The sequence below is a fragment of the Ammospiza nelsoni genome, chromosome 6 (assembly GCF_027579445.1).
Source record: "Ammospiza nelsoni isolate bAmmNel1 chromosome 6, bAmmNel1.pri, whole genome shotgun sequence".
NCBI classification, from domain to species: Eukaryota; Metazoa; Chordata; class Aves; order Passeriformes; family Passerellidae; genus Ammospiza; species Ammospiza nelsoni.
In genome coordinates this window covers 63046173-63071208 of record NC_080638.1, presented here as the reverse complement: position 1 = coordinate 63071208, position 25036 = coordinate 63046173, and the positions used below count along the sequence as shown (strand labels likewise).

Below are 25036 nucleotides of genomic sequence, written 5' to 3'. Positions count from 1 at the left end.
AGGAAGGAAGGAAGGAAGGAAAGAAGGAAGGAAGGAAGGAAGGAAGGAAGGAAGGAAGGAAGGAAGGAAGGAAGGAAGGAAGGAAGGAAGGAAGGAAGGAAGGAAGGAAGGAAGGAAGGAAGGAAGGAAGGAAGGAAGGAAGGAAGGAAGTGTCGGAAGGAAGTGTCGGAAGGAAGTGTCGGAAGGAAGTGTCGGAAGGAAGTGTCGGAAGGAAGGAAGGAAGTGTCGGAAGGAAGGAAGGAAGGAAGGAAGGAAGGAAGGAAGGAAGGAAGGAAGGAAGGAAGGAAGGAAGGAAGGAAGGAAGGAAGGAAGGAAACCTCGGCTCAGGCAGCGTCACAAAAACCGGGACACGTGGGAAACACAGGGATCGCGGGGCATCATTGCCACCGACGGAGCCGCGGCTGGCACGGAGCCACCCAAAAGCAGGGGCGGGCGCTGGGTGACCCCTGTGCGAGGCCGTGGGTGCCGGGCTCCTGCAGGAACTCCCTCCCGCCTTGGCTCTGGCCGCTCCGTCACGCTTTCCTTCCCATTTTCCCCGAACAATGGGGTGCTTTGTTCCAGGGCGAGGAAAGTCCGGCCGCCTGCGCCGGGAGCTGCTCCTGCATTCCTGGGGTGTTCCCAGCTGTGCCCTGCTGGGCACAGGAGCCCCTCATCCCGCTCGGGACAGGGGGAAGAGGGTCGTCAAACAGCCAAAATTCAGACAAAAAAGAATAATTAAAAAAAAAAAGAAAAAAAAAAGCCATGAAGCCATCAGCAAAACATAAAGGGAAAAAGGAAAATACACTGTAGGAAAAAAAAAAAAAATTAAAAAAACCAACCAAAAAACCAAAAAACAGCTGGAGGGAACCTCCCCATCTCCCAGCTGGTGCCGGGAGAAGTTTGGAATGACATAAGCCCAAACTTTGCTATTTTTTTTTGCGCTAAACAAAGGCGAGTCCTGCTCAGCCGCAGTGGCGCCGCCGCTCCTCGGCTCGCTGCTGCCATCCCCCGTCCGGCTCCCGGCGCACAAATCTCCTTCCAGCACCGCCTCTCCGGCCTCGTCCTGCCCCATTCCAGCCGAGGATTTCCCCTTCAGCCCGGGAAAACCTCGCGTTTGCTGTGCTGGGTCCTTATGGCGAGAAATATTTGGGTGGGTGCTGCGTCCTGGTGAGCGCTCTGAGCTTCCCGAGCTCTGTGCCAGCCCCTTCAGGAGCTCCAGACCCCTCTGGCATCTTGCCCAGCCTTGTGGGCATCGCTGGAGATTTTGGGGATCACCCCTCCCATCATCTTCATGAGAATTCACTGCAGCCCCGGCACTCATTTGGAATGGGGAAAAATTGGGGGTAGAGGGAAAAGCTCTGGTCTGTGAAAGCAGCTGGGAATGGGGAAAAATTCGGGGTTCAGTCAAAAGATCTGGCTTGTGAAAACATTTGGGAATGGGGAAAAACTTGGGGTGGAAAGAAAAGGTCTGGCCTGTGAAAGCAGCTGGGAATGGGGAAAAAATGAGGGTGGAAGGAAAAACTCTGACTTGTGAAAGCATCTGGGAATGGGGAAAAATTGGGGTGGAAGGAAAAACTCTGACTTGTGAAAGCATCTGGGAATGGGGAAAAATTGGGGTGGAAGGAAAAGGTATGGATTGTAAAACCAGTTGGGAATGGGGAAAAAATTTGGGCTAGAAGGAAAAGCTTGGCCTGTGAAACCAGCTGGGAATGGGGGAAAATGTGGGTGAAAGGGAAAGTTCTGGTTTGTAAAAGCAGCTGGGAATGGGGAAAATTGGTGGAAGGAAAAGCTCTGGCTTGTGAAACCAGCTGGTAATAGGGAAAACCAGAGGTGGAAGGAAAAGCTCTGGAATGTGAAAGCAGCTGGGAGTGGGGAAAAATTTGGGGTACAATGAAAAGCTCTGGTTTGTGAAAGCAGCTGGGAATGGGGAAAAATTGGGGGTGGAAGGAAAAGCTCTGGTTTGTGAAAGCAGCTGGGAATGGGGGGAAATTGGAGGTAGAAGGAAAAACTCTGGCCTGTGAAACCAGCTGGGTCTGTTGGTCATTTCCCCCATTCTCCTGCCCCTGAGGCATGGGAAGAGCAGCTCAGGGCTGCCTTGTGCCGCCTCCTTGCAGCAGCTGCTGGTGGGGAACGCGCTGTGCCTGCCCACAGCCCCGGTTTCGCTGGACCTGTTTGTCTCTGCGTTTGCATTTTGCTGCTGAGGCAGGCTTAGATCAGATATTGGGAAAGAATTGTTCCCTGGGAGGGTGGGGAGGCCCTGGCACAGGGTGCCCAGAGCAGCTGTGGATCCCTAAAAGTGTCCAAGGCCCTTTTGGACGGGGCTTGGAGCGCTCTGGGATGGTGGAAGGTGTCCCTGCCCATGGCAGGGGTGGGATGGGATGCTCTTCAAGGCCCCTTGAACCCAAACCATTCTGGGATTCCATGATTTCAAATCAGGAAAAGCAGCACAGGCCTTACTTTGGATAAAAGCAGCTCCAAATGCCAGCCTGGGTGGTGGCTCCTCTGGGGAAAGCTTTGTCCCCAGCCCTCCCATGATTTATGGGGTCCCTGCTGTGGAGGTGCTGAAGGGCTGGCCCAGCTGTGGGTGCCTTCCAGCAGCACATCCTGCTGCACCTGGCAGGCTTGCACAGGGGATTCTGCTGAAACAGGGGCATTTATCTCCTGCTGAAACAGGGGTATTTATCTCCTGCTGGGAGGTTTCATCCTGACTCACCCTGACAGAGCTGCAGGTGGGAGGCTCAGCTGGGAGGGCAGGCAGCAGCAGGTTCCCATCCTTCCTGCTGAGTCCTGGGGACACCACGTTTGGTGTTCAACCATTTTAAAAATTATTTTTGTTTTTGAGCCTGGAATCTAAAATTATTTTTTATTTTTGAACCTTTCCCTCTGTGCTCCTTGCCCGTGGCAAGGCTGTTTTCCCTGGTGTGTCACCTTACTGCTGGCCACATCCTCCCCCTGGCCTCTTTTGGGGGACAGGGGGCTGCAGATCTCCTGGGGTCCCTGGGGGACAGGGGACTGCCACCCTGATGGCATCCCATAGCCAGCCCTGGGGGACAAGGGGATGTCACCCTGCCAGAGAGCCCCTGGGACCCAGCCAGCCCTGGGGACAAGGGGATGCCACCCTGCCAGACACCCCCTGGGACCCTGGGGGACAAGCGGATGTCACCCTGCCAGGGACAAGGGGATGCCACCCTGGGGGACAAGGGGATGTCACCCTGCCAGAGACCCCCTGGGACCCTGGGGGACAAGGGGATGTCACCCTGCCAGGGACAAGGGGATGCCACCCTGGGGGACAAGGGGATGTCACCTTGCCAGAGACCCCCTGGGACCCAGCCAGCCCTGGGGACAAGGGGATGTCACCCTGGGGGACAAGGGGATGTCACCCTGCCAGACACCCCCTGGGACCCTGGGGGACAAGGGGATGTCACCCTGCCAGAGACGCCCGGTCAGCCCTGGGGGACAAGGGGATGTCACCCTGCCAGGGACAAGGGGATGCCACCCTGGGGGACAAGGGGCTGCAGCACGGCCGTGTCCCCCCGGTCCCCAGGCAGGCGCGGGCGGTGACACCGCGGGTGGCCCCGTCCCTGTCCCCGTCCCCGAGGCGTGTCATGGGCGTGTCCTGGTGACACGGAGTCCCCGTGACGTGGGCGTGTCCCCGCTGTGGGCGTGGCCTGTCGTTGGTGTCGTGCGCGCAGCGATGCGGCGGCGCGGCGGGGTCGGCGACAGCGGTGGCGGCAGCGGTGGCGACATTGTCCGGGCGGAGGGAAAGCTCGGTGTGGCCCAGCACGGGCGGTGAGTACCGGCCACCATGGGGACATCACCGTGGGGACACCGAGCTGTGTGTCCCTGTCCCCAGCCCTGTCCCCTGTCCCTGTGCTGTCTCATGCGCTGTCACCCGTGCGTGGCTCTGTCCCCGTGCTCTGGCCGTGCTGTCCCGCTGGCGCTGTCACCCCGTGCTCTGTGTCCCCACGCCGTGGCCTGGTCACCCGCTCACCCTGCTGGGCCGTGACCCCGTGTGTGTCCCCGTGTGTGGCAGTGTCACCCTGTGGCTGGCACCAGCCCATCCTTGTGGCCGTGTCCCCGGATCATCTTGCGACTCCACAGTGTGGCCGTGTCCCCGTGTCACCCTGCCGGCACCGTGACCCCGTGTGGCTGTGTCACCCTGCCGTGGCCACGCTCCTGTGCTGTGCCTTGTCACCCGGTGTTGTCCCACTCGGGGCTGTCCCCGCGGTCCCACCTGCCCCGGGTGTTGTGCAGGGGCCACCCGACAGTTCCCCGCAGCCTGTGCAGGGCATTCCCGGCTGTCCCATGGCTGCCCAGCCCCATGTCCTGTGGGATAACCGGGATTTGAGGGTTCCCCGTGCCTCCAGCACAGCCCCTGCCACCCTACACCATCCTGGGATGTCCCCATTCCCTGGGGACGGTGCCATCGTGCCCTGGCACCCCTTGGCAGTCCTTCCTCGGGGCAGGGAATGGGCCAGGTGCTTTCTTGGTGTGGCAGGGAGTGAGCTGTGCCTGGCTGCCAGCACAGCCCTCTGCCCCAAATCCCCCTTGCCCAGACTGATTTCCCCATCACCGTTCGCCCACGGGGGTGTTGGTGCTGGGAAAGCTGCAGCTCTTGGCTTTCCTTCCCCACCTGGGGCTGGTTTGGGGTCACTTATGGGGCTTTAGGGTCACTTTTGGGGTCCTGGGGTCGCTTGTGAGGTCACTTAGAGGTTTTGGTATTCTGGGATTACTTGTGGAGCAGCAAGGGCCAGTTTGGGGCCACTTGTGTGGCCACTTATGGGTCACTAAGGGGGTTTTAGGGTCACTTATGGGTCACTTACGTGTTGCTAATGGGGTTTGGGGTCACCCATGGGTCTGGGATCACTTGTGGGTCAGTTATGGGGTTTGGGTGGCACTTGACGGTGTCTAATGGGGTTTTAGGTCACATATGTGTTGCTAAGGGGGGTTGGGGTCACTTGTGGGTCACTGGTGGCGTTTTGGGGTCACCTGTGGAGCAGCGAGGCCTGGTTTAAGCAGAACTGTGGGGCAGCCCTGGAATGGCAGGGCACTGTTGGGAGGTGATGCTGGTGGCCCTGGGGGACATCACCCCCGAGCCCTTTTTCTTTCTTCCTCCTTGTCCCCGGAGTGTTGCAGGAGCTCTTAATGCCAGGCTTGGGGCACGTCTGGCTGTGCCTGGCCAGCCAGGGCTCAGGGTGTTGTCACAGGGTGTCTCTTGCTCCTTATTGCAGGTTTGACTTGCAGCTCCCAGCCCTGGCACGTTCCCTGCCCTTCCTGCCTCCAGGCACCCGTGGGAGGGCGTGGGACCAAATCAGAGCCGGTGTCACCCAATGTCACTGTGGGGCTGCTCGGCTCCGTCCCCAAAAGCCAAGCACAGCACTGGTGTGGGGATGTGGGGATCCAATTCCCCAGAGGGGTCAGGATCACCCTCAGGCCCTTGTAGCTGTATCCAACCCTCATGGGAAATGGGGAGCTGCACCCCAAATCCCTGGGGATGGGCGGGGATGAGCTGACAATTCCTCCCTCACAGGGCTGGGCGCTGGTGGCTGCCATGGCTGTGCACGCTCCTCCTGGCCCCATTCCTCACCTACACCTTTCCCTTCCTCATGGCTGGGATTGGGGCTGGGGAGCTGCACCCCAAATCCCTCAGGATGGGCAGGGATGAGCTGAGGGTGCCTCCTTCACAGGGCTGGGCGCTGGTGGCTGCCATGGCTGCCATGGCTCTTCCTGGCCCCATTCCTCACCTACACCTTTCCCTTCCTCACAACAACTAAACAAACTATTCAGTGCAACACAACATCATGGCTGGGACTGGGGATTGGGAGCTGCACCCCAAATCCCTCAGGATGGGCGGGGATGAGCTAACAATTCCTCCCTCACAGGGCTGGGCGCTGGTGGCTGCCATGGCTGCCATGGCTGCGCACGCTCCTCCTGGAGCTCCTCACCTACACCTTTCCCTTCCTCACAACAACTAAATAATTTAGTGCAATACAACATCATGGCTGGGATTGGGGCTGGGGAGCTGCACCCCAAATCCCTTGGGATGGGCAGGGATGTGCTGAAGGTGTCTCTCTCCCTCACGGGGCCGGGCGCTGGTGGCTGCCATGGCTGCCGTGGCTCCTCCTGGCCCCGCTCCTCACCTACACCTCCCTGCCCTTCCTCACAACTAAATAAACTATTCGGTGCAATACATCATCATGGCTGGGACTGGGGCTGGGGAGCTGCACCCCAAATCCCTTGGGATGGTCGGGGATGAGCTGGGATGTGCTGACATTTCTTCCCTCACAGGGCTGGGCGCTGGTGGCTGCCATGGCTGCGCACGCTCCTCCTGGAGCTCCTCAACTACACCTTTCCCTTCCTCACAACAACTAAATAATTTAGTGCAATACAACATCATGGCTGGGACTGGGGCTGGGGAGCTGCACCCCAAATCCCTCGGGATGGGCAGGGATGTGCTGAAGGTGTCTCTCTCCCTCACAGGACTGGGCGCTGGTGGCTGCCATGGCTGCGCACGCTCCTCCTGGCCCCGCTCCTCACCTACGTCTCCTTTCCCTTCCTCATCCGCCTCTTCCCCAGCCTGCTCAACAAATTTGTCTACCTGAACTTCCGTGAGTATCCCAGGGCTGTCCCCACCAGGAGAACACCCTCAGAACCCTCACAGGGATTCAGCTGGCTGCTGCAGACCCCCCAAAGCATGGGTGGCTCTGTGCCAGGGTGGCATCAGGACAGCGTTAATCCTGCTGTGCCCTGGGCTAGCAGAGGAGGCACGGAAGGATCTTTGCCCGTGTTTTGCAAGCTCTAATTAGGTGCTGCTGCCCACCCTGATTGCTGCCTGCAGCCACGGCACGCCCAGGCAAGCTCAGCATCAGCGGGGCTGGGAACTCGGGTGGGAGGAGGAGGAGGTGGCAGAGGGCTCGGCTCGTCTGGCTCAGCGTGGCCCTTGATAATCTGGAACAAATAACACATTGATTTAGAAAGAGTTGTGTGAAACAGCTGGGTAAGAGGATTCTGGATGATGGCTGTGGTTTCTCCATCAGTGTCCTTCCCTCTCTTCGTGGACTTTCGGCGGCCGGAGCTGCTGGTGAACAACACCATCAACCTGTACCTCACCACCGAGCCGGGCGTCACAGTTGGCATCTGGTGAGCAAGATGGCCTCAGGACATCCCCAGCATCCTCGGGGCACAGCAGTGTCCTGGTGGAGCCCCCAGGGTGACCCCTGTCCCCCCAGGCACACGGTGCCAAGCAGCAGAGGGGCCGAGGCACAGGGCAAGGACCAGCGCTGGTACGAGGAGGCTCTGGCTGATGCCCACCCTGTGATCATCTACCTGCACGGCAATGGGGGCACCAGGTGAGGTCCTGAGCTGCTGCTGCAGGGCCAGGAGCAGGGCAGGGTGGCTGCTCTGGGCTGAGAAGCAGCAAACTCGAGACAGCAGCAGCAGTGCTGCAGGGCTGGGGCTGCTGCAGAGGTCTCTGACCCCAGCAGTGAAGGAGAATCCCTATAAAATAATGGGAAAAGTCAAAATCCACCCACCCCACAGCATCCAGCTCTTCCCTTCTGGGATCAGGTTCCTCATCTGCCCTGGTGCTGGAGGGGAGGGGTCCCCCCAAGCTCTAACCCCATTTTCCCCATCAGGGCTGCGAGACACCGTGTCCAGTTCTTGAAGGTAAGTGGTGGCCTGTGGGGACACTGGGACCTGCTGGGAGTGAGGCTCCTGCTGGCCCTGGGGACCCCACAGAGACCCTGTGCAGAGTGAACGGGCCGTGCTGGGGGGCCTGGGGGGCAGCCCCTGGCAGGACATAACTCAGTGCTGCTCTGACAGACCATGGGGGCTGCTGACTTCCACATCCTGGCTCTCGACTACAGAGGTACAGTTGTCCCCTTGCCTCTTGCTGGGTGATCCCCCTCGTGGGGCCTGTCCCCACAGGGTTGTGACACCGAGCTGTGTCCCCACAGGCTATGGGGACTCCACTGGATACCCCTCAGAGAATGGCTTCAACACAGATGTCCTGGCACTCTATGACTGGGTGAAAGCACGGAGTGGGAACAGCAGCATCCTCTTCTGGGGACATTCCCTGGGGACAGGGTAGGTGCAGGGGGCAGGATGGGGACACACCAGAGCCCACCCTCTGCCCTGTGACGCTGCTGCCAGGCTGGTGCCACCTGGGGGTGGACCAAGCAGCTCCTTGGTGGAGGCCCCTGCACAGCCAAACACAGCCAACAAGGGGGAACCTGAGGGAGCTGTGTGTCCCCCTGTGCTGCTCCCCCTCACTGTCACCTCTCCTGTCACAGGATTGCCACCAACGCAGCGAGGAAACTGCAGGAGGAGCGAGGTGAGGGCCAGCATGGATGGGCTGTCCCCGTGCAGTGTCACCCTGAGGCTCTGCACTGCCCTGGCCTGATTGTGGGATGAGGAGCCCTCCCCATTGGGATGGGGACATCTTGGCCCCACTGCAGCCTGGCAGGGGGGACAGCCCCTCAAAGCCATGCCCACCCCCACCTCCCTGTGCCCTCAGGGGTCCAGATTGGTGCTGTTGTCCTGGAGTCTCCCTACACCAACATCCGAGACGCAGCTGCCAACATCCCCATCACCAAGGTGAGTCTGGGGGCTGCCTCTGGGGTCCCCCAGCAGTGTCAGCCCCAGATTCCTGGCTCTCCCCCCTCACAGCCAGATCCAGCCATGGTTTAGCACCCCAAACTCTCTCTCTCCCTGCCAGATCTTCCGGCAGTTCCCAGGTTTTGGGTACCTCATCCTGGACTCCATGGCTCGGGCAGGAATGTTCTTCCCCAGTGATGAGAAGTGAGTTCCTGGTGGGAAGGGGCACAGGGGCTGTGGGAATGATGCCAGGAGCACCTGGCTGAGGAGAGGTGTCAGTCACCCCATTGAAATTCCTGCCCTCCTGTGTTTACCCAGCTTACTCATACTTCAAAAGTGACTTTTTGTTTGCATAATGTCAGTTTGATTATTGAGCAAAGTCCACAAGCCACCACCCTTTTTTTGGTACCCCTGTTCCTGGTAGCACACAGGGCCTGCCCAAAATCGGTTTGATTTATGGGTGCTTTTGAAATGGAGGGTTAAGGTGATTGGGGTGCTGGGTGCTGCCATGCCAGGGCAAGCAGCACGGGCATGAGGATGGCTCTGAGGGGCAGTGCTGGGGGGTCAGGGTGCTGTGGGAATTTTCACAGGGACTGGGGAGACTCCTGGGGCTCTGTTGGCTCTGGGGAGCATCCTCAGGGCTGTGCTTGCTGCCCACAGTGTGAAGGTGCTGAGCTGCCCCCTCCTCATCCTGCACGCAGACGATGATGGAGTCGTGCCTCCAAAGCTGGGACACCAGGTGGGCACCGGCCACCCGGGCTTTGAGCCTGGCTTTGGAGGCTGAAGTGGCCAGAGAGGGGGTGGCCACGCAGCAGGAGGGGTGTGGGGTCCCTGCTGGTGCAGTGACCACCCTCCTGCCCCGTGGCAGCTCTACGAGACAGCACTGCAGGCCTACAGGGACAAATCCAAGGTGAAGTTAATCACCTTCCCCCAAAAGCTGGGCTTGGGCCACGACTACATCTCCTTCCACCCGGAGCTGCCTGCCCTGGTGAAGTAAGTGCTGATCCACAGAAATGGGGGGGGCACACACAGGATGAGCCTTGGCCTCCCTTTCACTGCTGCCCCCTGCTCCTTTCCCTCCCCACGGTGTCTGCTGGCATCACTTTCCAAACCTCAGTCACTGCCCCCTGCCCTGAGCCTGTCCTCAGCTGAGTTGGCTCTGGGGACACCAGCTCCTCTTTGCCCTGGGTGCAGAGATGCTCCAAGCCCAGCTCAGCCCTCACAAATCAGGCTCTGACACAGCACAGGAGGGTCAGTGACACAGTGTAAGATTTATTACATCTTCTTGCAGAGACTTCTTAAACATGAAGTGATGCCAATTGCTGCCTGCACTGATCCCATGCTCCCTCAAATCCACTCCAGGACCCCCTCCTCCCTCCATGGCACTGAACTTACTGCTGTAAGTAATAAAAACTACTAAGAAACTTTTAAAGTCACCCTCTGCCTTCAGGATGCTGCAGGTTACTGGAGGGATGGAGACACTCGTGTGGGCTGGGCCACCAGAGCCACGACTGGGAGCATCCCACGGGACACTGGTGGGCCTGGCACCTCCCTGTCCTGTTTCAGCAGTGCCTGTGAGGGCCCAGACAGCTGTGTCCAGCTGTGTCCAGCTGTGTCCAGGTGGTGGAAGCAAGCCCAGCCCTAATTTCAGCCTCCAGCAAACAGCCCCTTCTGGACTCCAAGGGCACTTTTTTATTTCCAGCACCTAATGCAAGCAACGGGGCGACGTGCTTTCGCTTCCCACACGACACCTGAGTTATAAAAACCCCTCCCCTCCTGCCCACCCCCAGGGAAAGCCAGCAGCAGCAGCAGGAACACAGAGACTCAGACAGCAGGGAATTGTACAGGTGTGTGCTCAGCCCCCCTAGGCTGCAGTGCCGTTGGGGGTCTTGTCCTGCCCCGCGTCCCGGGGCTCGTTGGGCGGGGGGATCTTCAGGTCCGAGGGCTCCACGTGCCAGATGTCCCGCGCGTACTCCTTGATGGTGCGGTCGCTGGAGAACTTCCCAGCTGCTGCAATGTTCCTGATGACCATCTTGGTCCAGGCCTTGGAGTTCTGCAAGGAGGTCACAGGTTGGGAGAGACCTTCAAATCATGGGGTCCAACCCAGCCCCAACAGCTCAAGTCACCCCTGGCACCCAGTGCCACATCCAGGCTTTGTTAAACACACCCAGGGATGGGGACTGCACCACCTCCCCAGGCAGGCCTTTATCACTCTTTCAGTGAAAAAAATTGTATCACTCTTTCAGGGAAAAAATTTTTCCTCATATCCAGCCTGTATTTCCCTTAACGCAGGTTAAGGCTGTGTGCTCTGGTTCTGTCAGTGCTGCCTGGAGAAAGAGCCCAACCCCACCTGAGCACAGCCACCTTTCAGGAGCTGTAGAGAGTGATAAGGTCACCCCTGAGTCTCCTTTTCTCTAAAAGAGAGGGGTGAGGTTGACCCCAAGGCGGGTTCTCAGCCAGGGATGATGCCCTAGGATGAGATCAGCCTCATCTCCAGCATGTCCCTTCTGCAGGATGGGAAGTTGTGTCCCAGCACAGCTCCTTGCCCTGTCCCCAGGGTTCTGTCACCCAGCACAGCTCCCTGCCCGGTCCCCAGGCTGGCACTCACCAGGTACAGCTCGCTGACCTTCTCCTGGCACTTGACATAAGCCTCGTAGTCTGCAAAGACTTTAAACCTGGAGCAGGAAAGAAAGGAGGAGTCAAGAGCAGGAGAAATAGAAATGCCCTGATTTGAGGCATTGTCACACCCCAGACCCTTAAATCCAGGGGTTAAACTTAAGGTTCCTTTATTCTTTCCTTTTTTTTTTTTTTTTTTTTTTTTTTTTTTTTTTTTTTTGAGTACAAAGGAGAAATCCCCACCAGATACTCTCGAGGTAAAAAAATCACACAAAATTTTACTTGCAAAAACAGAGCAAATTAAGGAAACTGGCAAAAATTACAACACTGTATTCAAAGTAAATACAATGTTGAATTAAATGTAAAACCATTTATCATAGCATTAGTTAGCATTAATTTAGTATTCAGCATTTACTTAGGATTTATTTAGCATTTGCTTAGCCCATTTAACTGGGAAACCTTTAAAACCTTAAGATGTTATGTTACTCATAAAGCTGCCTAAAAGGATTAAGGAGAAAGAGACAGAAAGATGGAAAAGGTGCAGAAAAAACAAACAGCTACCAACTCCTGGGCTCCAGCGTGGGTGAGGCAGAAACTCCAAGGAAGACGTCAGGGGAAGATCGGCCATAACGCCCTCAGCCCCTTTTATATCCGTAGCCCTTTGTAGGCCCGCCCCTAGGCGGGACTTCTTGTTGCAGAACCAATCAGAGGCTGCTTACTATGATTGATTGGCAGCTCGGCCAATCAGAGGCTCGGTTAGCACAGCCCCACACACGAAGTGCCATGATTGACAGCTCTGCCAAGCTGAGGGGTCTGGGCACTGCCTCAGCAGAGAGCCGGGCCAGACCCCAGCCCCACACACACAGAGGTGTCCCAAAAACCCCAAAACCGGCTCCAGACATCGATCTAATCCTGTCTCTGACAGGTGTCCACCAACACAAAGCCTCTAGCCAAATTACCTCACCTCAAACCTTGTTGGTAAAGAACCCTGGGATGCCCAGGGGGGAAATTCAGTAAAAGCATTTCTCCAATCCCAATGGCTGACCAGTGCTCTGGCCAGGAAAGCCCTTGAGATGCCTCAAATCATCTGGAAGGGCTGTGCACCCAAAGGCATTCATGTGACAATGGCCAGAATCTGTGCCTGAGGAGCATCATCCATGCACAACATGGTCCCAGCCCAGGGGATGGATGGATGGATGGATGGATGGATGGATGGATGGATGGATGGATGGATGGATGGATGGATGGATGGATGGTACCCCAGCACCTCACCTGTCATGGTGGAAGAGCATGTTGACCACATCATTGAAGAGGTTGGGGTCATTTGGGGAGAAGAAGCCACTTTTAATCTGGTCCACAGCCTGTTTCAGCTCGGGCAGCCGGTCATAGTAGAGCTGGGCGTTGTACCTGGAGGGAAGGAGGCTATAAAATGGTGCTGCCCCAGGGACCTGAGGTGGCAGCACTGTGGCATCCCCAGCCCTCACCCTTTCCTGTCCAGCTCTGTGACATCCTCCACCCTCATGCCAAAGATGAAGAGGTTTTCCTCTCCAGCCTCCTCGGCCATCTCCACGTTGGCTCCATCCATGGTGCCGATGGTCAGAGCCCCGTTCAGCATGAACTTCATGTTGCCCGTCCCCGAGGCCTCAGTGCCCGCTGTGGAGATCTGCTCCGACAGGTCGGTCGCGGGGATCACTGCCAACAAAACACACCAGGGGCTCGTGGTGACCAGCTTTGGGTTTGCTTCCTGCTGAAGGCCCATGGTGGGAGCCACAGGATGGAGAGACATCCCCTCCCCAGGGCATGTCCCATCCAAGGTACCTTTCTCTGCCAGGGACACCCTGTAGTTCTCCAGGAAGATGACCTTCAGCTTGCTGCCCACCACGGGGTCATTGTTCACCACCTGAGCCACAGCGTTAATGAGCTTGATGATCATTTTAGCCATGTGGTATCCTGGGGCAGCCTGGGAGAAAAGCCACAGGTGAGCCAGGAGGGCTGGTGCCAGGGGCAGGTGAGGCACAGCCAGCTCCCAGTGTCCAAGGGACAACCTGTTCATCCCTGTTCCCATCACCTAATCCAACATGTTACACCACAACATTTCTGGGGGCTTCCATGAGCACAGACAGCAGACGGTTGTCCAAACCTCACACAAACTTGCTTGAGTTGAAGCACCAGTGCTACTCCTGTGCTTTTTGGGACAACTTTGTGGACTTAACACCATGGAATCATGGAATTGTTTAAGTTGGAAAAGGCCTCAAATCCAGCCATTCCCCCTGCACTGTCAAGGTCACCACTGACCCATGTCCCCAAGTGCCATATCCACATGTCTTTTAAGTTCCTTCAGGGATGAGGACTCCACCACCTCCCTGGGCAATGCCTGACCATCCTTTTGATGAAGAAATTTTTCTTAATATCCCATCTAACCCTCCCTTGGCACAGCTTGAGGCCATTTCCTCTGTCATGTCCCTTTTTCCCTGGAAGAAGAGACCGACCCCTGCCAGCTGCACCTTCCTGTCAGGGAGTTGTAGAGATGTGGCCCCATGAGACATCTGCACCCACATCCCACCCCAAGACACTTCCTCCAAAATCTCTAAAACCCCTGACCTAACTTACCTTGCCTCCAATGATGACTGTCCTGGGCACAAAGAGCTTTGCAGGATCCCTCCTGATTCCTGGAGGAAACAGCAGGGTCACTGTGGGATGTGGGGCACAGGGGTGCTGCTGCAGCCCCGGGGCACCCTGTCCCCTCAGGGCGTGGTGGCTTACGGTTGTACATGGTGATGATGTGCAGGCAGTTCATCAGCTGCCGCTTGTACTCGTGGATCCTCTTCACGTGCACGTCGAACATGGATGAGGGGTTGATCTTCACCTTGTACTCCTTCTCCAGGTACAGCGCGAACTTCACCTTGTTCTCCTGGGCCAGGGCAGGGACCACGTCAGCCCCCAGGGAACACCAGCCCTGCTCTGTGCTCCCCTTGCCCACGCCCCTCACCTGCTTCACTTTGGCCACCTCCCGGATGAAGAGGTCGTCATCCACGAACTTGTGCAGCTTGGTCAGCTGGCTCAGGTCCCGCACGTAGTCCTCCCCGATTTTCTGCAACAGGAGCAAGGGCACATACTGATGGTGGGATGGTTTGGGGTGGAAGAGATCCTGAACATCATCCAGTTCCAGCCCCCTGCCGTGGGCTGGGACACCTTCCACTATCCCAGGGTGCTCCAAGCCTTGTCTAACCTGGTCTTGGACACTTCCAGGGATGGGGCAGCCACAGCTTCTGTGGGCACCCTGTGCCAGGGCCTGCCCACCCTCACAGGGAAGAAAGTCTTCCCAATATTCCATCTAACCCTGTCCTCTGTCAGTTTACATCCATTCCTCCTTCCCCTGTCCCTCCATCCCTGGTCCCCAGTCCCTCTCCAGCTCTCCTGGTGCCCCTTTAGACACTTGAAGGGGCTCTAAGGTCTCCCTGGAGCCTTCTCCAGGCTGAACACTCCCAGCCAGGCACAGTCAGGAGCATCTCCGTGGCCTCCTTTGGACTTACTCCAGCAGCCCCACATTGTTCTGCTGTTGGAGACCCCAGGGCTGAAGGCAGCTCTGCAGGTGAGGTCTCACCTGAGCGGGGCAGAGGGGCAGAATCCCCTCCCTCGACCCTGAACTCCTCAGCCATCCAGAAATGAATGGCTGAGGTTCCCTGGCACCCTGGGCTCCGCAGGGACCCCTGGGTTGGTGGCCTCAGGGTGTTCCCCCCGTGCCGGTACCTCTGCGATGAGCTCCGCCAGCCCCGGGTTGCAGAGCAGGAGCCAGCGCCGCGGGGTGATCCCGTTGGTCTTGTTCTGGAACTTCTCCGGCTCCAGCTCCGCAAAGTCCTCGAACCTGCGAGGGCGAGGATGGCACAGCTCCAGCCTTGCCCACCTGGCACCAGCAGCCCTCCCCAGCTCAGGGGGACCCATCAGCACCTCCCTCCCCTCACTCACACTTGAGTCTTGACGATCTCGGAGTGGATCTTGGCCACGCCGTTGACGGCGTGGGAGCCCACAATGCAGAGATGGGCCATGTTGATCCTCTTGGTGTCCCCCTCCTCGATCAGGGACATCCTCCGCAGCCGGTCCACGTCGTTGGGGAACAGGGACGCGATGTGCTGCCGGGGGAGCCAGGCAGGTGCTGAGAGGGGGTGGCACTGAGGGGTGTCCCACCCAATGGCTTACGAGGAGGGGCCACCGCAATGTCCCCAGTGCATCTCACACCAGCCAGAGCGGTGGCTTTTACTCTGTTGTGGTGGTGCAAACTCCCTCCAAAGGAAGGACAGACATCCCTTTCTCAGCATGGATGTCTCTGGATAGGAGGACCCTCCTAAGCTGCCACACAGAGGGGTTTGGGGACACACACTTGGCCAGTGAGGCCATTTTGGCAAAAGCTTTGTGCTGTCAGACCAGGAGGTCAAACCACCCCCAACATCATCTTGCCCAGGATGAATTTAGGGAGTAAAGACATGCCAGCTCTCAAGTCCATGAAGCAGCAGGTGAAGCCTCTCAACAGTCACTAACTGCAGGATGGCAATGTGCTAGTGGGAATGGGCTCTCCTACACATGAACTTCCCAAAACAGCAGCTGGACTCCCCCAGCCCCACACACAACATCACCAGTTTGTGTGTGCCCCTCATCCTGACAGTACATCCCCGTGCCCCTCTCCAGAGGAGCTCCCAGGCACTCACATCCAGGTGTCTCTGGTTGATCTCGTAGATGATCTGCAGGTGCCTGGGGAGCAGCTTCTCCACCAGGTCCACGGGCCAGCGCTCCAGGGCCTCGGGAAGCACCGTGTGGTTGGTGTAGGCAAAGGTCCTCTTGGTGATGTCCCAGGCCTGGCAGGGAAGAGCCAGTGCTCAGTCACACCTCAAGTGCCAGAACCCACCCTTGGTCCTCCCACCACTCCCAACAGCACAGCACAGCCAGCTCCTCCCAGTCCACACCACTTCAACCCAGCCTGACTGCTCCACATCATTCCCAGCAGCCACAGAACTGGCTCCTCCACCACAGACAGCTGGGTGCCAGTGCAGGAGACCAGGTGGGGTGTCCCTACCTTATCCCATGGCAGCTTCTCAATGTCCACAAAAATCCTCATCAGCTCAGGGATGGCCATGGCAGGGTGCGTGTCGTTTAGCTGGATGGCAACCTGGGAGAGCAGGGTGGCACGTGGGGACACTGGGCACCCCACTGAGGGCCAACAAACATCTGCATCATCTGGAAGGTGTGGGAACAAGCTCCAAGGCAGAGGTGGGAGCAGCCCTGGCTCGTACCTGGTCCGGGAAGGAATCGAACACGGTGCGGACGCTGTCCGTGCTCCCGAATTTGGACGCTTTGAAGCGGCGGATGATGTCCTGCAGGGTGGCAGCCACCACAAAGTACTCCTGCTTCAGCCTCAGCTCCTTCCCTTCGAAGAACTGTGGGCAGAGGAGCAGGGAGCTGCAGGATTCTCACTGCACTTCCTGGGGGAAGGTTTTCCCAGGGTGTGCTTCCCCCACAATCACTTGGAATCCCAAGCTCTTCCTGCTTCCCAAATTCCAGCACAAGGTTTTGGGATGTGCTGGTACAAACAGGTTAAATCCCATTGTCAAAACCTGTTCTCAGTGGTTTGAACTTTTTGGCTGCAAGGAAAGGTACCAGGGCAATGGGAAGGGAAGCTATAGGAGATGTTTCCAAGATGAGGATTTCACCACCATTCATGCAGCAAAAAAACCCATCAATCTGCTGGAAAAGCTGCAGGAGACAACCTCACCACTGGAGCTGCAGTGCCCCCAGCTCTCCTCACCAGCTGGGAAGGCTGAAGGAGGATTAATGGGAAAAACACCATCAGGACCTGCCTCAAACAGGATGCAGGGCAAGGAGAGCTTCAGGTGTAATCCCAAGCTCTTCCTGCTTCCCAGATTCCAGCACAAGGGTTTGGGATATGCTGGTACAAACAGGTTAAATCCCAGCTGAGCATTGTCAAAACCTGTTCTCAGTGGTTTCAACTTTTTTGGCTGCAAGGAAAGGTACCAGGGCAATGGGAAGGGAAGCTATAGGAGATGTTTCCAAGATGAGGATTTCACCACCATTCATGCAGCAAAAAAAATCAAATGCAAAGGAAAAGCTGCAGGAGACAATCTCCCCACTGGAGCTGCAGAGCCCCCAGCTCTCCTCACCAGCTGGGAAGGCTGAAGGAGGATTAATGGGAAAAACACCATCAGGGCCTGGCTCAAACAGACTGCAGAGCAAAGGGAGGCACCCTTTTTTTTTCCTTCCTGCTCCACAGCTTGGTTTGTGGCTAGGGAAGGGTTGGGAGTCCCACCACACCTCAGTGCCAGCCTGGCGGGAACTCCCACAGCAAGAGGGCTGGGTGCAAACAGCAATTGTGAGGCACAACCTCTGGTCCCAGGGTTGCAAAGAGCCACCAGGGTAACACCAGCAGCGTTCAGCAGTTTGATTCATGTTACATTCTGAGACTCAAGGAACGTTTCTGCAGCAGGGCCTGCTCATCCCCACTCACTCTGGGCAAAGCTCAGGGGAACAGACTCATCCTGCTGAGAGGCAGCAACCCTCACACAAGCACTGCAGGCAGCTTGAAGCACAACTCAAAGCATCTCTGCAGCATCCTGGAGTAAGGAGCCGCTCCCTTTCCCCCTCCGTCCCTAAAGGACCCCCTAAAACACCCCCACTCACGTTGTCGTTGGGGTAGAGCACCCGGGAGATGTTCTCGGCCAGGTTCCTGTCCAGCACGGCCTGGATGTAGTCCCCAACGTTGACTGGGGAGGAGCAGAGGGTGAGGTGGGCGTGGGACCCCCCAGCTGTGCCCGCCCCACCCTGCCCATCTCCACTCACAGTCACGCAGGTTGAAGTCGTTGGGAGCGCGGGCTGACCACAGGCGCATGGTGTTGACCGTGTTGTTCATGTAGCCGGGCACGGGCGTGTCATAGGGCAGTGCCAGCACCACCTGGGACATCCCCAGGGCAGCTGGAATTGGGCTGGGATCCCCCCCATGCCCCCCCTGGAGCCCTGCCATCCCACAGGGCTCCTGCTCAGGGCTGAGCTCAGCCTGGTGTCCCTGCACGTCCTTGGTACCCCTGCATGGGGACACCCCTCTGGCTCTGCCTGCTGGCTGGTGTCTGCCAGAAGTGCTTAGGGCATGGAGAGGGGCTTGTAAAGGTCAGGAGCAGCTTAATTTAGGTTTAATTTATTCCTGCTGGAGCTGCTTTTGGTATTTCAGAGAATCCCAGAACGGTTTGGGTTGGAAGGGACCTTAAAGTCCATCATGTTCCACCCCCCTGCCATGGGCAGGGACACTTCCCACTAGACCAGATTCCTCCAAGCTCCATCTAACCTGGCCTTGGACACTTCCAGGGATGCAGAGCTTGACTGCAGATGTGGAGCAGCCAAATCTGTCCTCATCCCCATGTCCATCTCCTCCCCAGTTTGCCTTTTCCATCCCCATGTCCACCCCCTCCCCAGTTTGCCTTTTCCATCCCCATGTCCACCTCCTCCCCAATTTGCCTTTTCCATCCCCATGTCCACCTCCTCCCCAGTTTGCCTTTTCCATCCCCATGTCCATCTCCTCCCAGGATGCCTTTTCCATCCCCATGTCCACCCCCTCCCCAATTTGCCTTTTCCATCCCCATGTCCACCTCCTCCCCAATTTGCCTTTTCCATCCCCATGTCCACCTCCTCCCCAGTTTGCCTTTTCCATCCCCATGTCCATCTCCTCCCAGGATGCCTTTTCCATCCCCATGTCCACTCCCTCCCCAATTTGCCTTTTCCATCCCCATGTCCACCCCCTCCCCAGTTTGCCTTTTCCATCCCCATGTCCACCCCCTCCCCAATTTGCCTTTTCCATCCCCATGTCCATCTCCTCCCAGTTTGCCTTTTCCATCCCCATGTCCATCTCCTCCCAGTCTGCCTTTTCCATCCCCATGTCCATCCGCTCCCCAGTTTGCCTTTTCCATCCCCATGTCCATCCGCTCCCCAGTTTGCCTCACCACTGCGTTTTCCATCCCAGCCCAACCTTCCTGGCAGAGATTCTGCAGGACTCATCCCTGGGGTGCAGCTGGCCAGGGAGAGGCCCCCAAATGACAGGACAAGCCATGCAAGGGACACTCCTGTCCCCAAGCCTTACCTGGGTGTCAATCCACTTGGCACCAGAGGCAGAGTGCTCCACGCGGCCGTAGAAGTGCACGGGCAGCATGTACTCAGGGCGGGCCTTCTCCCAGGGATTGCCATGCCTGAGCCAGTCATCAGCCTCTTCCACCTGCCAGGGGGACACAGCAGTGACAGGGCCACCCAGCCTGGGGACACCCCACGTGCAGGATGGCTGGGAAAGGCTCTGCTCATGGCAAAGGGGAGGATGCTCTGAGTGTGCCCACCCTAAACCTGGATTTTGGCAAAGCAGGGTCACCTGGAGGCACCACCCTGAGCTCTGCCTTCCATGGGCATGGGGATAAACCCAAGGTGTACTGCTAATGTTGCATTTCCAAACCAGTCTTTTCCATAAGAGGAACACAATTGCTCCATCCTCACCTGCTCCAGGCAGCCATGGAGCAACTCTTGGGGTGGCCCTGAGCTCTTGGGGTGGCCCATGTTGAGGATGGGGACAAGGAATGAAGCTGTGAACTTGCACTGGGTTAAGAAGTTACATTTGTCCATGAAAATATCTGCTAAATTTTAAATATCACAACAGCAGCAGCCTCTGAGCTGAGGGGAAGTGTCTGCACTCCCCAGTTAAAGAGGGAGGAGGTGAATGTGGGGTTCCAGCTGTGCCAGGGGACAGTGAGGGCCACCCATCTCCATCCATACCTGCCACCCGTCCCGGATCTTCTGGTTGAAGATGCCGTACTCGTAGCGGATGCCGTAGCCGTAGGCTGCCAGCCCCAGCGTGGCCATGGAGTCCAGGAAGCAGGCTGCCAGGAGAGGGGAGAGCAGTGAGCTGGGCCTTCCTTGGAGATGGATCCCTCTCCTTGGGACACCCACAGGCCCCACAGGGACAGCAGCCAGTCCCACAGGAGCCAGGGCCAGCAGCCACCCAGCAGCACCTTGCTCCGTGCTGGAAAGGCTGGAGCAGTAACCCCCAGGATTAGGAAGTTCCCACAGTGGATGTAAAGCCCTCAGGGATGTCCCCACCACCTGGGGGGTCACTCACCTGCCAGCCTGCCCAGACCCCCGTTGCCCAGCCCAGCATCCTCCTCGATTTCCTCCAGCTCTTCCATGTCCAGCCCGAGCTGCAGATGGGAAAAGGAGAAGGGCTGGAGATTGTCAGGGTGCCCAGCTCCACAGAGGGGAGGCATTGTTGGCACACAGTCACTTGCAGGTGGGCTCCAGGAGGGCTGGAAAGGCACCCAGTTCCACAAAACCCATCTCTGCAGGTGGGGCACTGTGATTTGCACCCAAAGCAGCTGCTCTCCCCTCAGCTCTGTCTCTGTGCCATGGCAGGGACCATGTTTAAGGTCACTCTACCAGGCTTGACAAGGGATATTTACACCCTTGACCTCACCATGGGCAAGATCTGGAGGTGGGTGGCACCAAACTATAACCAGAGTGCTGTCCTTGGGGTTCCAGACTCTTCCAAGGGCTCTGAGAGGTTATTCCCAGGCCTGCTCCCTCTCTCCATGGCACCAGGTTCCTGTTCCCTACCTGGTCCAGAACCCCCTACCCCTTGAGGCAGCCACCCAGATGGAATATTCCTGCACTCCCAGCACCCCTATTCCCTGCAGGAAGGCATCTGGGTGCCACCCTCCTGCTGTCCCAGCACCCCAATCCCTTGGGAACAGGATCCAAGTGCTGTGCTCCTTTCCCTCAGCACCTCCATCCTCTGGAACAGGCACCTGGTGCCCTTCCTCCCACTGCAGGCATCTCCCTTTAGGGTGAGAAGCATCTACACCCCTTTTCCATGGAAATTTAATTTTTCCAGCCCAGGCTGCTGTAGGAGGAAGTGGTTTTGCCTATGCAAAACTCCTTGGGCAGCTCAGGTGGAGACCTTTGGTCATTGCCCTGTCCTGATGTCCCCTGGTCGCAGCGAGTGGGGATAAAAATTTAACCCCCCTAAAAATAACTTCCTCTCCTTTGTAGTGTTTGCACAAAAGCTGTTCCTGCTCTTGTGCAACCACCCTGGCCACATCTGATGATGTTGAACACAAGAGGTGACAGGGGTGGGGACAAAAGAAGCCACCCAAAACCCTCTGATCACCACAGTGTCACTTGGTGCTGGGTTTAATTCAAGGTTTTATTCCCCCTGCCATTGATCATGGACATGAACAGCCTAATCCACAGAACCACCAGTGTCCTGCCAGGATCCTGCTGCATTCCCAGAACACGCAGCCAGGCTGGGCAGCTCCAGCCCTTTCAAGGGCAGGTTCTGGAGCAGCCTTTATCCCCTAAGCCATCCCCAGGGGCTCAGGGAGCAGTCTGCAGCCAATGTACCAAAACATGGACATTCCCAGGAGCTGGGAAACATGGATCTCTCCCAGGGCAGGTCCTCAGCCCTCATGGGATGCTCACCTGGTAGACAGCCTCATCACAGGCGTTCTGCAGCCCCAGGTTAATCATCGTGTTCTGCAGCGTCCGCCCCATGTAGAATTCCAGGGAGAGGTAATAAATCCTCTGGAAGAGAAAAGCACTCTGTGGTCACCACCTTGCCCAGGGCTGGAGAGGCTCTCCTGGACTCCAGAAGCTGCTGTTGTGTGATATCTCAAAAACAAACAGGGAAAAATCCCATCTTCAACACAGCAGGGTGGTTTGCACCAGGAATTCCAGGTTTGTGGCTCCCGGGTGGCCCTGCAGCCCCTGCCCTTCTCCTGCTTAGGCTGTTTCACTTGGACAAAGCTCCACTGCCCTGTCTCAGGGTGGGGACAGCTCCACGACGGTCACCGGTGGCAGCACTAAGTTAAACTTCAAAGAGGAGCCGTTCCCTAATGCCACTCGGGGCTGCAAAGCCGGGGCCAGGCGGTGGCCGTGGGGACACGGGGCCGTGGGGACACTGCCGCTGACACGGCGGGCTCAGGACGCGGCCGCTCCGGCCCTGTGTAAGCCGAGCCCCGGCGTCAGCACCGGCAGGTTTTAAGGAAGGATTTAGGCTGGGGAAGTCGCTGACTCCACAGCTTTCCCTCCCCAGGACCTGCGCGGGGTCGGGCGGGGAATGGAGGTGCGATAGAATCCTGGAGTCCTGAAATGGTTCGGGTTTTGAGGTTGCACAAATCGCCTCGTCCCAACGCTCCTGTCACGGGCAGGATGTGCTGGGCAGGATCCACTGGGATTTACTGGTTTCACTCCAGCAGAACCGGGAGCAGCGACTCGAGGCAGGCAGCGCCCGGCTCGCCTGGGCTGCACGGGAGAATCCCAACCCCAAACCCCGCAAGAGGCTCCTTTTCCTCAGCCCTACACAGCACCGGGGAGCGCTGAGCTGCTATCGCGGCTGGCACGCTCCCAGCGAGGCGCTGGCAGGGAGGAAATTGATGCCGACAGGGACATCCAGGTGTCAGGAGGGGGATTAGGGCTTAATCCCCCCCGGCAGAGCCCGGAGCAAGGCAGCGGGACGAGCAGCAGCACAACAACTCCTGCACAAACCGGATCTCTCACGCTTGGCATCACTTGTGTTAAACAAGACCTGTTTGCCGTCGCTTTCGGGTGCCTTTAAGCCTTTCCAATAATTCCCCCGGGAAGGCTTTGGAGTTGCTTTTGGTAGACAGCACCCACGCCGGCGCCGCGGGACAACAAGCGGCGTTCCCATGCCCTGCACCCCGCTGCCGGCCAAGCCGGGCTCTGTTTGTTTTGCAGAGCAAAGGACAGTGGCCTCGCTTGGTAAAGTCCAGTCCCTCCTCTCGGAAAAGTTACCGGAACAGCCCCAAACCCACGGAAAACCGAGCCCCGCCAATCCCTCTATTCCAGCGCCGAGGGAGGGTTCCCATCCACGGGGTTCCCATGGTTCCCACCCCAGCCACAACCACCGTGGGGGGATCCCAGCACCCCGCCCTGCACGGGGGCTCCCCCAACACCCCACCGCTCGCACCTTGGGGTCCTTCTCGTAGTAGTACTGCTGCGTGCGGATCCAGCGCCCCACCAGGTGGTCCCGCACGGTGTGGGCCAGGGCGAAGTAGTAATCGCGTGGGGTGGCCACATTGCGGTCCTTGACCAGCGTGAAGTGCAGGTGCCGGTTGAAGCCCCGCTTGAGCTCGGCCACGCTCTCGGCGCCCACGATGCCGCGGATGCTGATCTGCTTCCGCCGCTCCTGGTCCGACAGCGGCCGCGACATCGCGGCGGGGCTGCGGGGACACGGGGAGGGGGCACACGGACACACGGGCTGGGCTCCGGCGCCGCGTTCCGCCTCCGCCCCGAGCTGGCACCGCCCCGGCGGGGGACGGGACGGGAACGGGACGGGGACGGCGATGGGGACGGGCCCCGCCAAGGGCCGCCCACCAGTGGGGCGGGAGCGGCGGCCGCCACCGGCGGGGCAAAGGGGGGACCCCGAGGAGGGACAGAGGGGGATGCAAAGGGGGGAATCCCGAGGATTTACAGAAGGGGTGCAAAGAGGGAAATCCCAAGGATTGGACGGAGTGGGGTGCAAAGGGAGGACTCCAGGAATGTGGCCGGGGGGTGTCCCGGGGACCGCCCCTTGGCTGGGTCACAGAGGGCTGCGCAAAGGGGGGACCCCGAGGGTCACAGAGGGGTGTGCCAAGGGAGGGGGACCCCGGGTACGGACAGAGCGATGTGCCAAAGACAGGAAGAACTCGCAGGGGCACAGAGGGGTCTGCAAAGGGGGGGGATGCCGGGGGTCTCAGAGGGATGCGCAACGGGGCCCGTGCGGGGATGTGCAAAAGGGGTGCCCCGGGCCGGTGCAGAGGAGGGGCCGGGGCAGAGCCGGAGCCCCCGGGCGGAGCGGAGCGGAGCGCTCCGGGCGCGGCCGCCGCCCCCCAGCGCTTCCCACGGAGCGACCGCCCCCGGCCGGGACCGCCCCACGCGTGGCCCCGCCCGCCGGCAGCTCCGCCGGAGCACGTACGAGGAAGGTGACGGGAAAACCCGGAAAGGGTCGTGCTGTGTCCCCCCGTGTCGTGATCCATCCTCGAGTCACGGCTTCCCCCCGCGTCACGGTCCCACCCCCGTGTCACGGCCCCTTCCTGCCCGAGTGTCCCCCGCCGTGCCCCGCAGCATTTCCCGCCCCCCTCCCTTTCCCCCCGGTCTCCTCACTGTTCTCTGCCTGCCCGCAATCCCTCTGGAAATGGCGTGGGGTCGCTTTCCCCCGCTCCGGGCGCTTCCCGGCTGCCTCCCGCACCGTGGCTGCCCGCAGGACCCTGCCCTGCCCTGCCTCCGGTTCCTCCCAAGGGCAAAAATATCCGATATGAGCTTCCAACGCAGCACTTTCTCCTCCCCCTCCTCCTTATCCTCCTCCTCCAGCCAGGCTTCCCAGGCTGTTTTCCCTGTCCTGGCCTCATCCCCAGCAGGGTGGGCAGCAAGGCAGGGAAATGGGATTGTGCTGCTGTGCCCCACTCAGGTGAGACCCCGCCTGCAGTGCTGCACCGAGCCCTGGGAAGGCATCAGGAGGATGTGCAGCTGCTGGGGTGAGGCCAGAGGAGCCACAGAGCTGCTCCAAGGGCTGGAGCCAGGTTGGGAGAGCTGGAGGTGCTCACCTGGAGAGGAGAAGGCTCCAGAGAGAGCTCAGAGCCCCTTCCAGGGTCTAAAGGGGCTTCAGGAGAGCTGGAGAGGGACTTTGGAGGAAGTCCTGGAGTGGCAGGATAAGGAAATGGCTTTGCAGTGCCAGAGGGCAGGATTAGATTAGATTAGATTAGATTAGATTAGATTAGATTAGATTAGATCCATGCACAGGCTTCCACCCAGAGAGTAA

At 58.5% G+C, this 25036-nt stretch overlaps 2 protein-coding genes across 2 annotated transcripts; one reads left to right on the top strand and one right to left on the bottom strand.

Annotated features, from left to right (window-relative positions):
- The first annotated feature begins 3642 nt into the window (after window positions 1-3642).
- On the top strand, window positions 3643-10010 carry ABHD12B (abhydrolase domain containing 12B). The gene is made up of 13 exons (XM_059474827.1): window positions 3643-3768; window positions 6460-6587; window positions 7017-7119; window positions 7209-7328; window positions 7614-7644; window positions 7801-7846; window positions 7935-8064; window positions 8271-8311; window positions 8495-8574; window positions 8696-8778; window positions 9235-9313; window positions 9443-9567; window positions 9866-10010. The coding sequence occupies exons 1-13, from the start codon at window positions 3674-3676 to the stop codon at window positions 9885-9887; spliced, it is 1083 nt and encodes a 360-aa protein (XP_059330810.1). The 5' UTR covers window positions 3643-3673; the 3' UTR covers window positions 9888-10010.
- PYGL (glycogen phosphorylase L) lies at window positions 9827-24490 on the bottom strand. The gene is made up of 21 exons (XM_059474826.1): window positions 24382-24490; window positions 23207-23459; window positions 21700-21801; window positions 20345-20423; window positions 20002-20105; window positions 19325-19456; window positions 18037-18148; window positions 17878-17960; window positions 16476-16619; window positions 16259-16351; window positions 15894-16040; window positions 15157-15320; window positions 14941-15055; window positions 14180-14281; window positions 13954-14101; window positions 13801-13859; window positions 13009-13150; window positions 12675-12882; window positions 12463-12597; window positions 11183-11249; window positions 9827-10627 (listed from the first exon to the last, which is right to left on the bottom strand). The coding sequence occupies exons 2-21, from the start codon at window positions 23447-23449 to the stop codon at window positions 10439-10441; spliced, it is 2568 nt and encodes an 855-aa protein (XP_059330809.1). The 5' UTR covers window positions 23450-23459; window positions 24382-24490; the 3' UTR covers window positions 9827-10438.
- Window positions 24491-25036: the final 546 nt, after the last annotated feature.

What these genes read in the sequence shown, in the direction of transcription:
- ABHD12B (XM_059474827.1), top strand. Translation starts at nt 3,674, where the DNA reads ATGCGGCGGCGCGGCGGGGTCGGCGACAGCGGTGGCGGCAGCGGTGGC. An exon ending in GGCGTCACAGTTGGCATCTG is followed by an intron (nt 7,120 to 7,208) that starts GTGAGCAAGATG and finishes CTGTCCCCCCAG; the next exon opens with GCACACGGTGCCAAGCAGCA. An exon ending in GGACATTCCCTGGGGACAGG is followed by an intron (nt 8,065 to 8,270) that starts GTAGGTGCAGGG and finishes CTCCTGTCACAG; the next exon opens with GATTGCCACCAACGCAGCGA.
- PYGL (XM_059474826.1), bottom strand. Translation starts at nt 23,449, where the DNA reads ATGTCGCGGCCGCTGTCGGACCAGGAGCGGCGGAAGCAGATCAGCATC. An exon ending in GAGATCGTCAAGACTCAAGT is followed by an intron (nt 15,056 to 15,156) that starts GTGAGTGAGGGG and finishes TCGCCCTCGCAG; the next exon opens with GTTCGAGGACTTTGCGGAGC. An exon ending in CATCATCACCATGTACAACC is followed by an intron (nt 13,860 to 13,953) that starts GTAAGCCACCAC and finishes TGTTTCCTCCAG; the next exon opens with GAATCAGGAGGGATCCTGCA.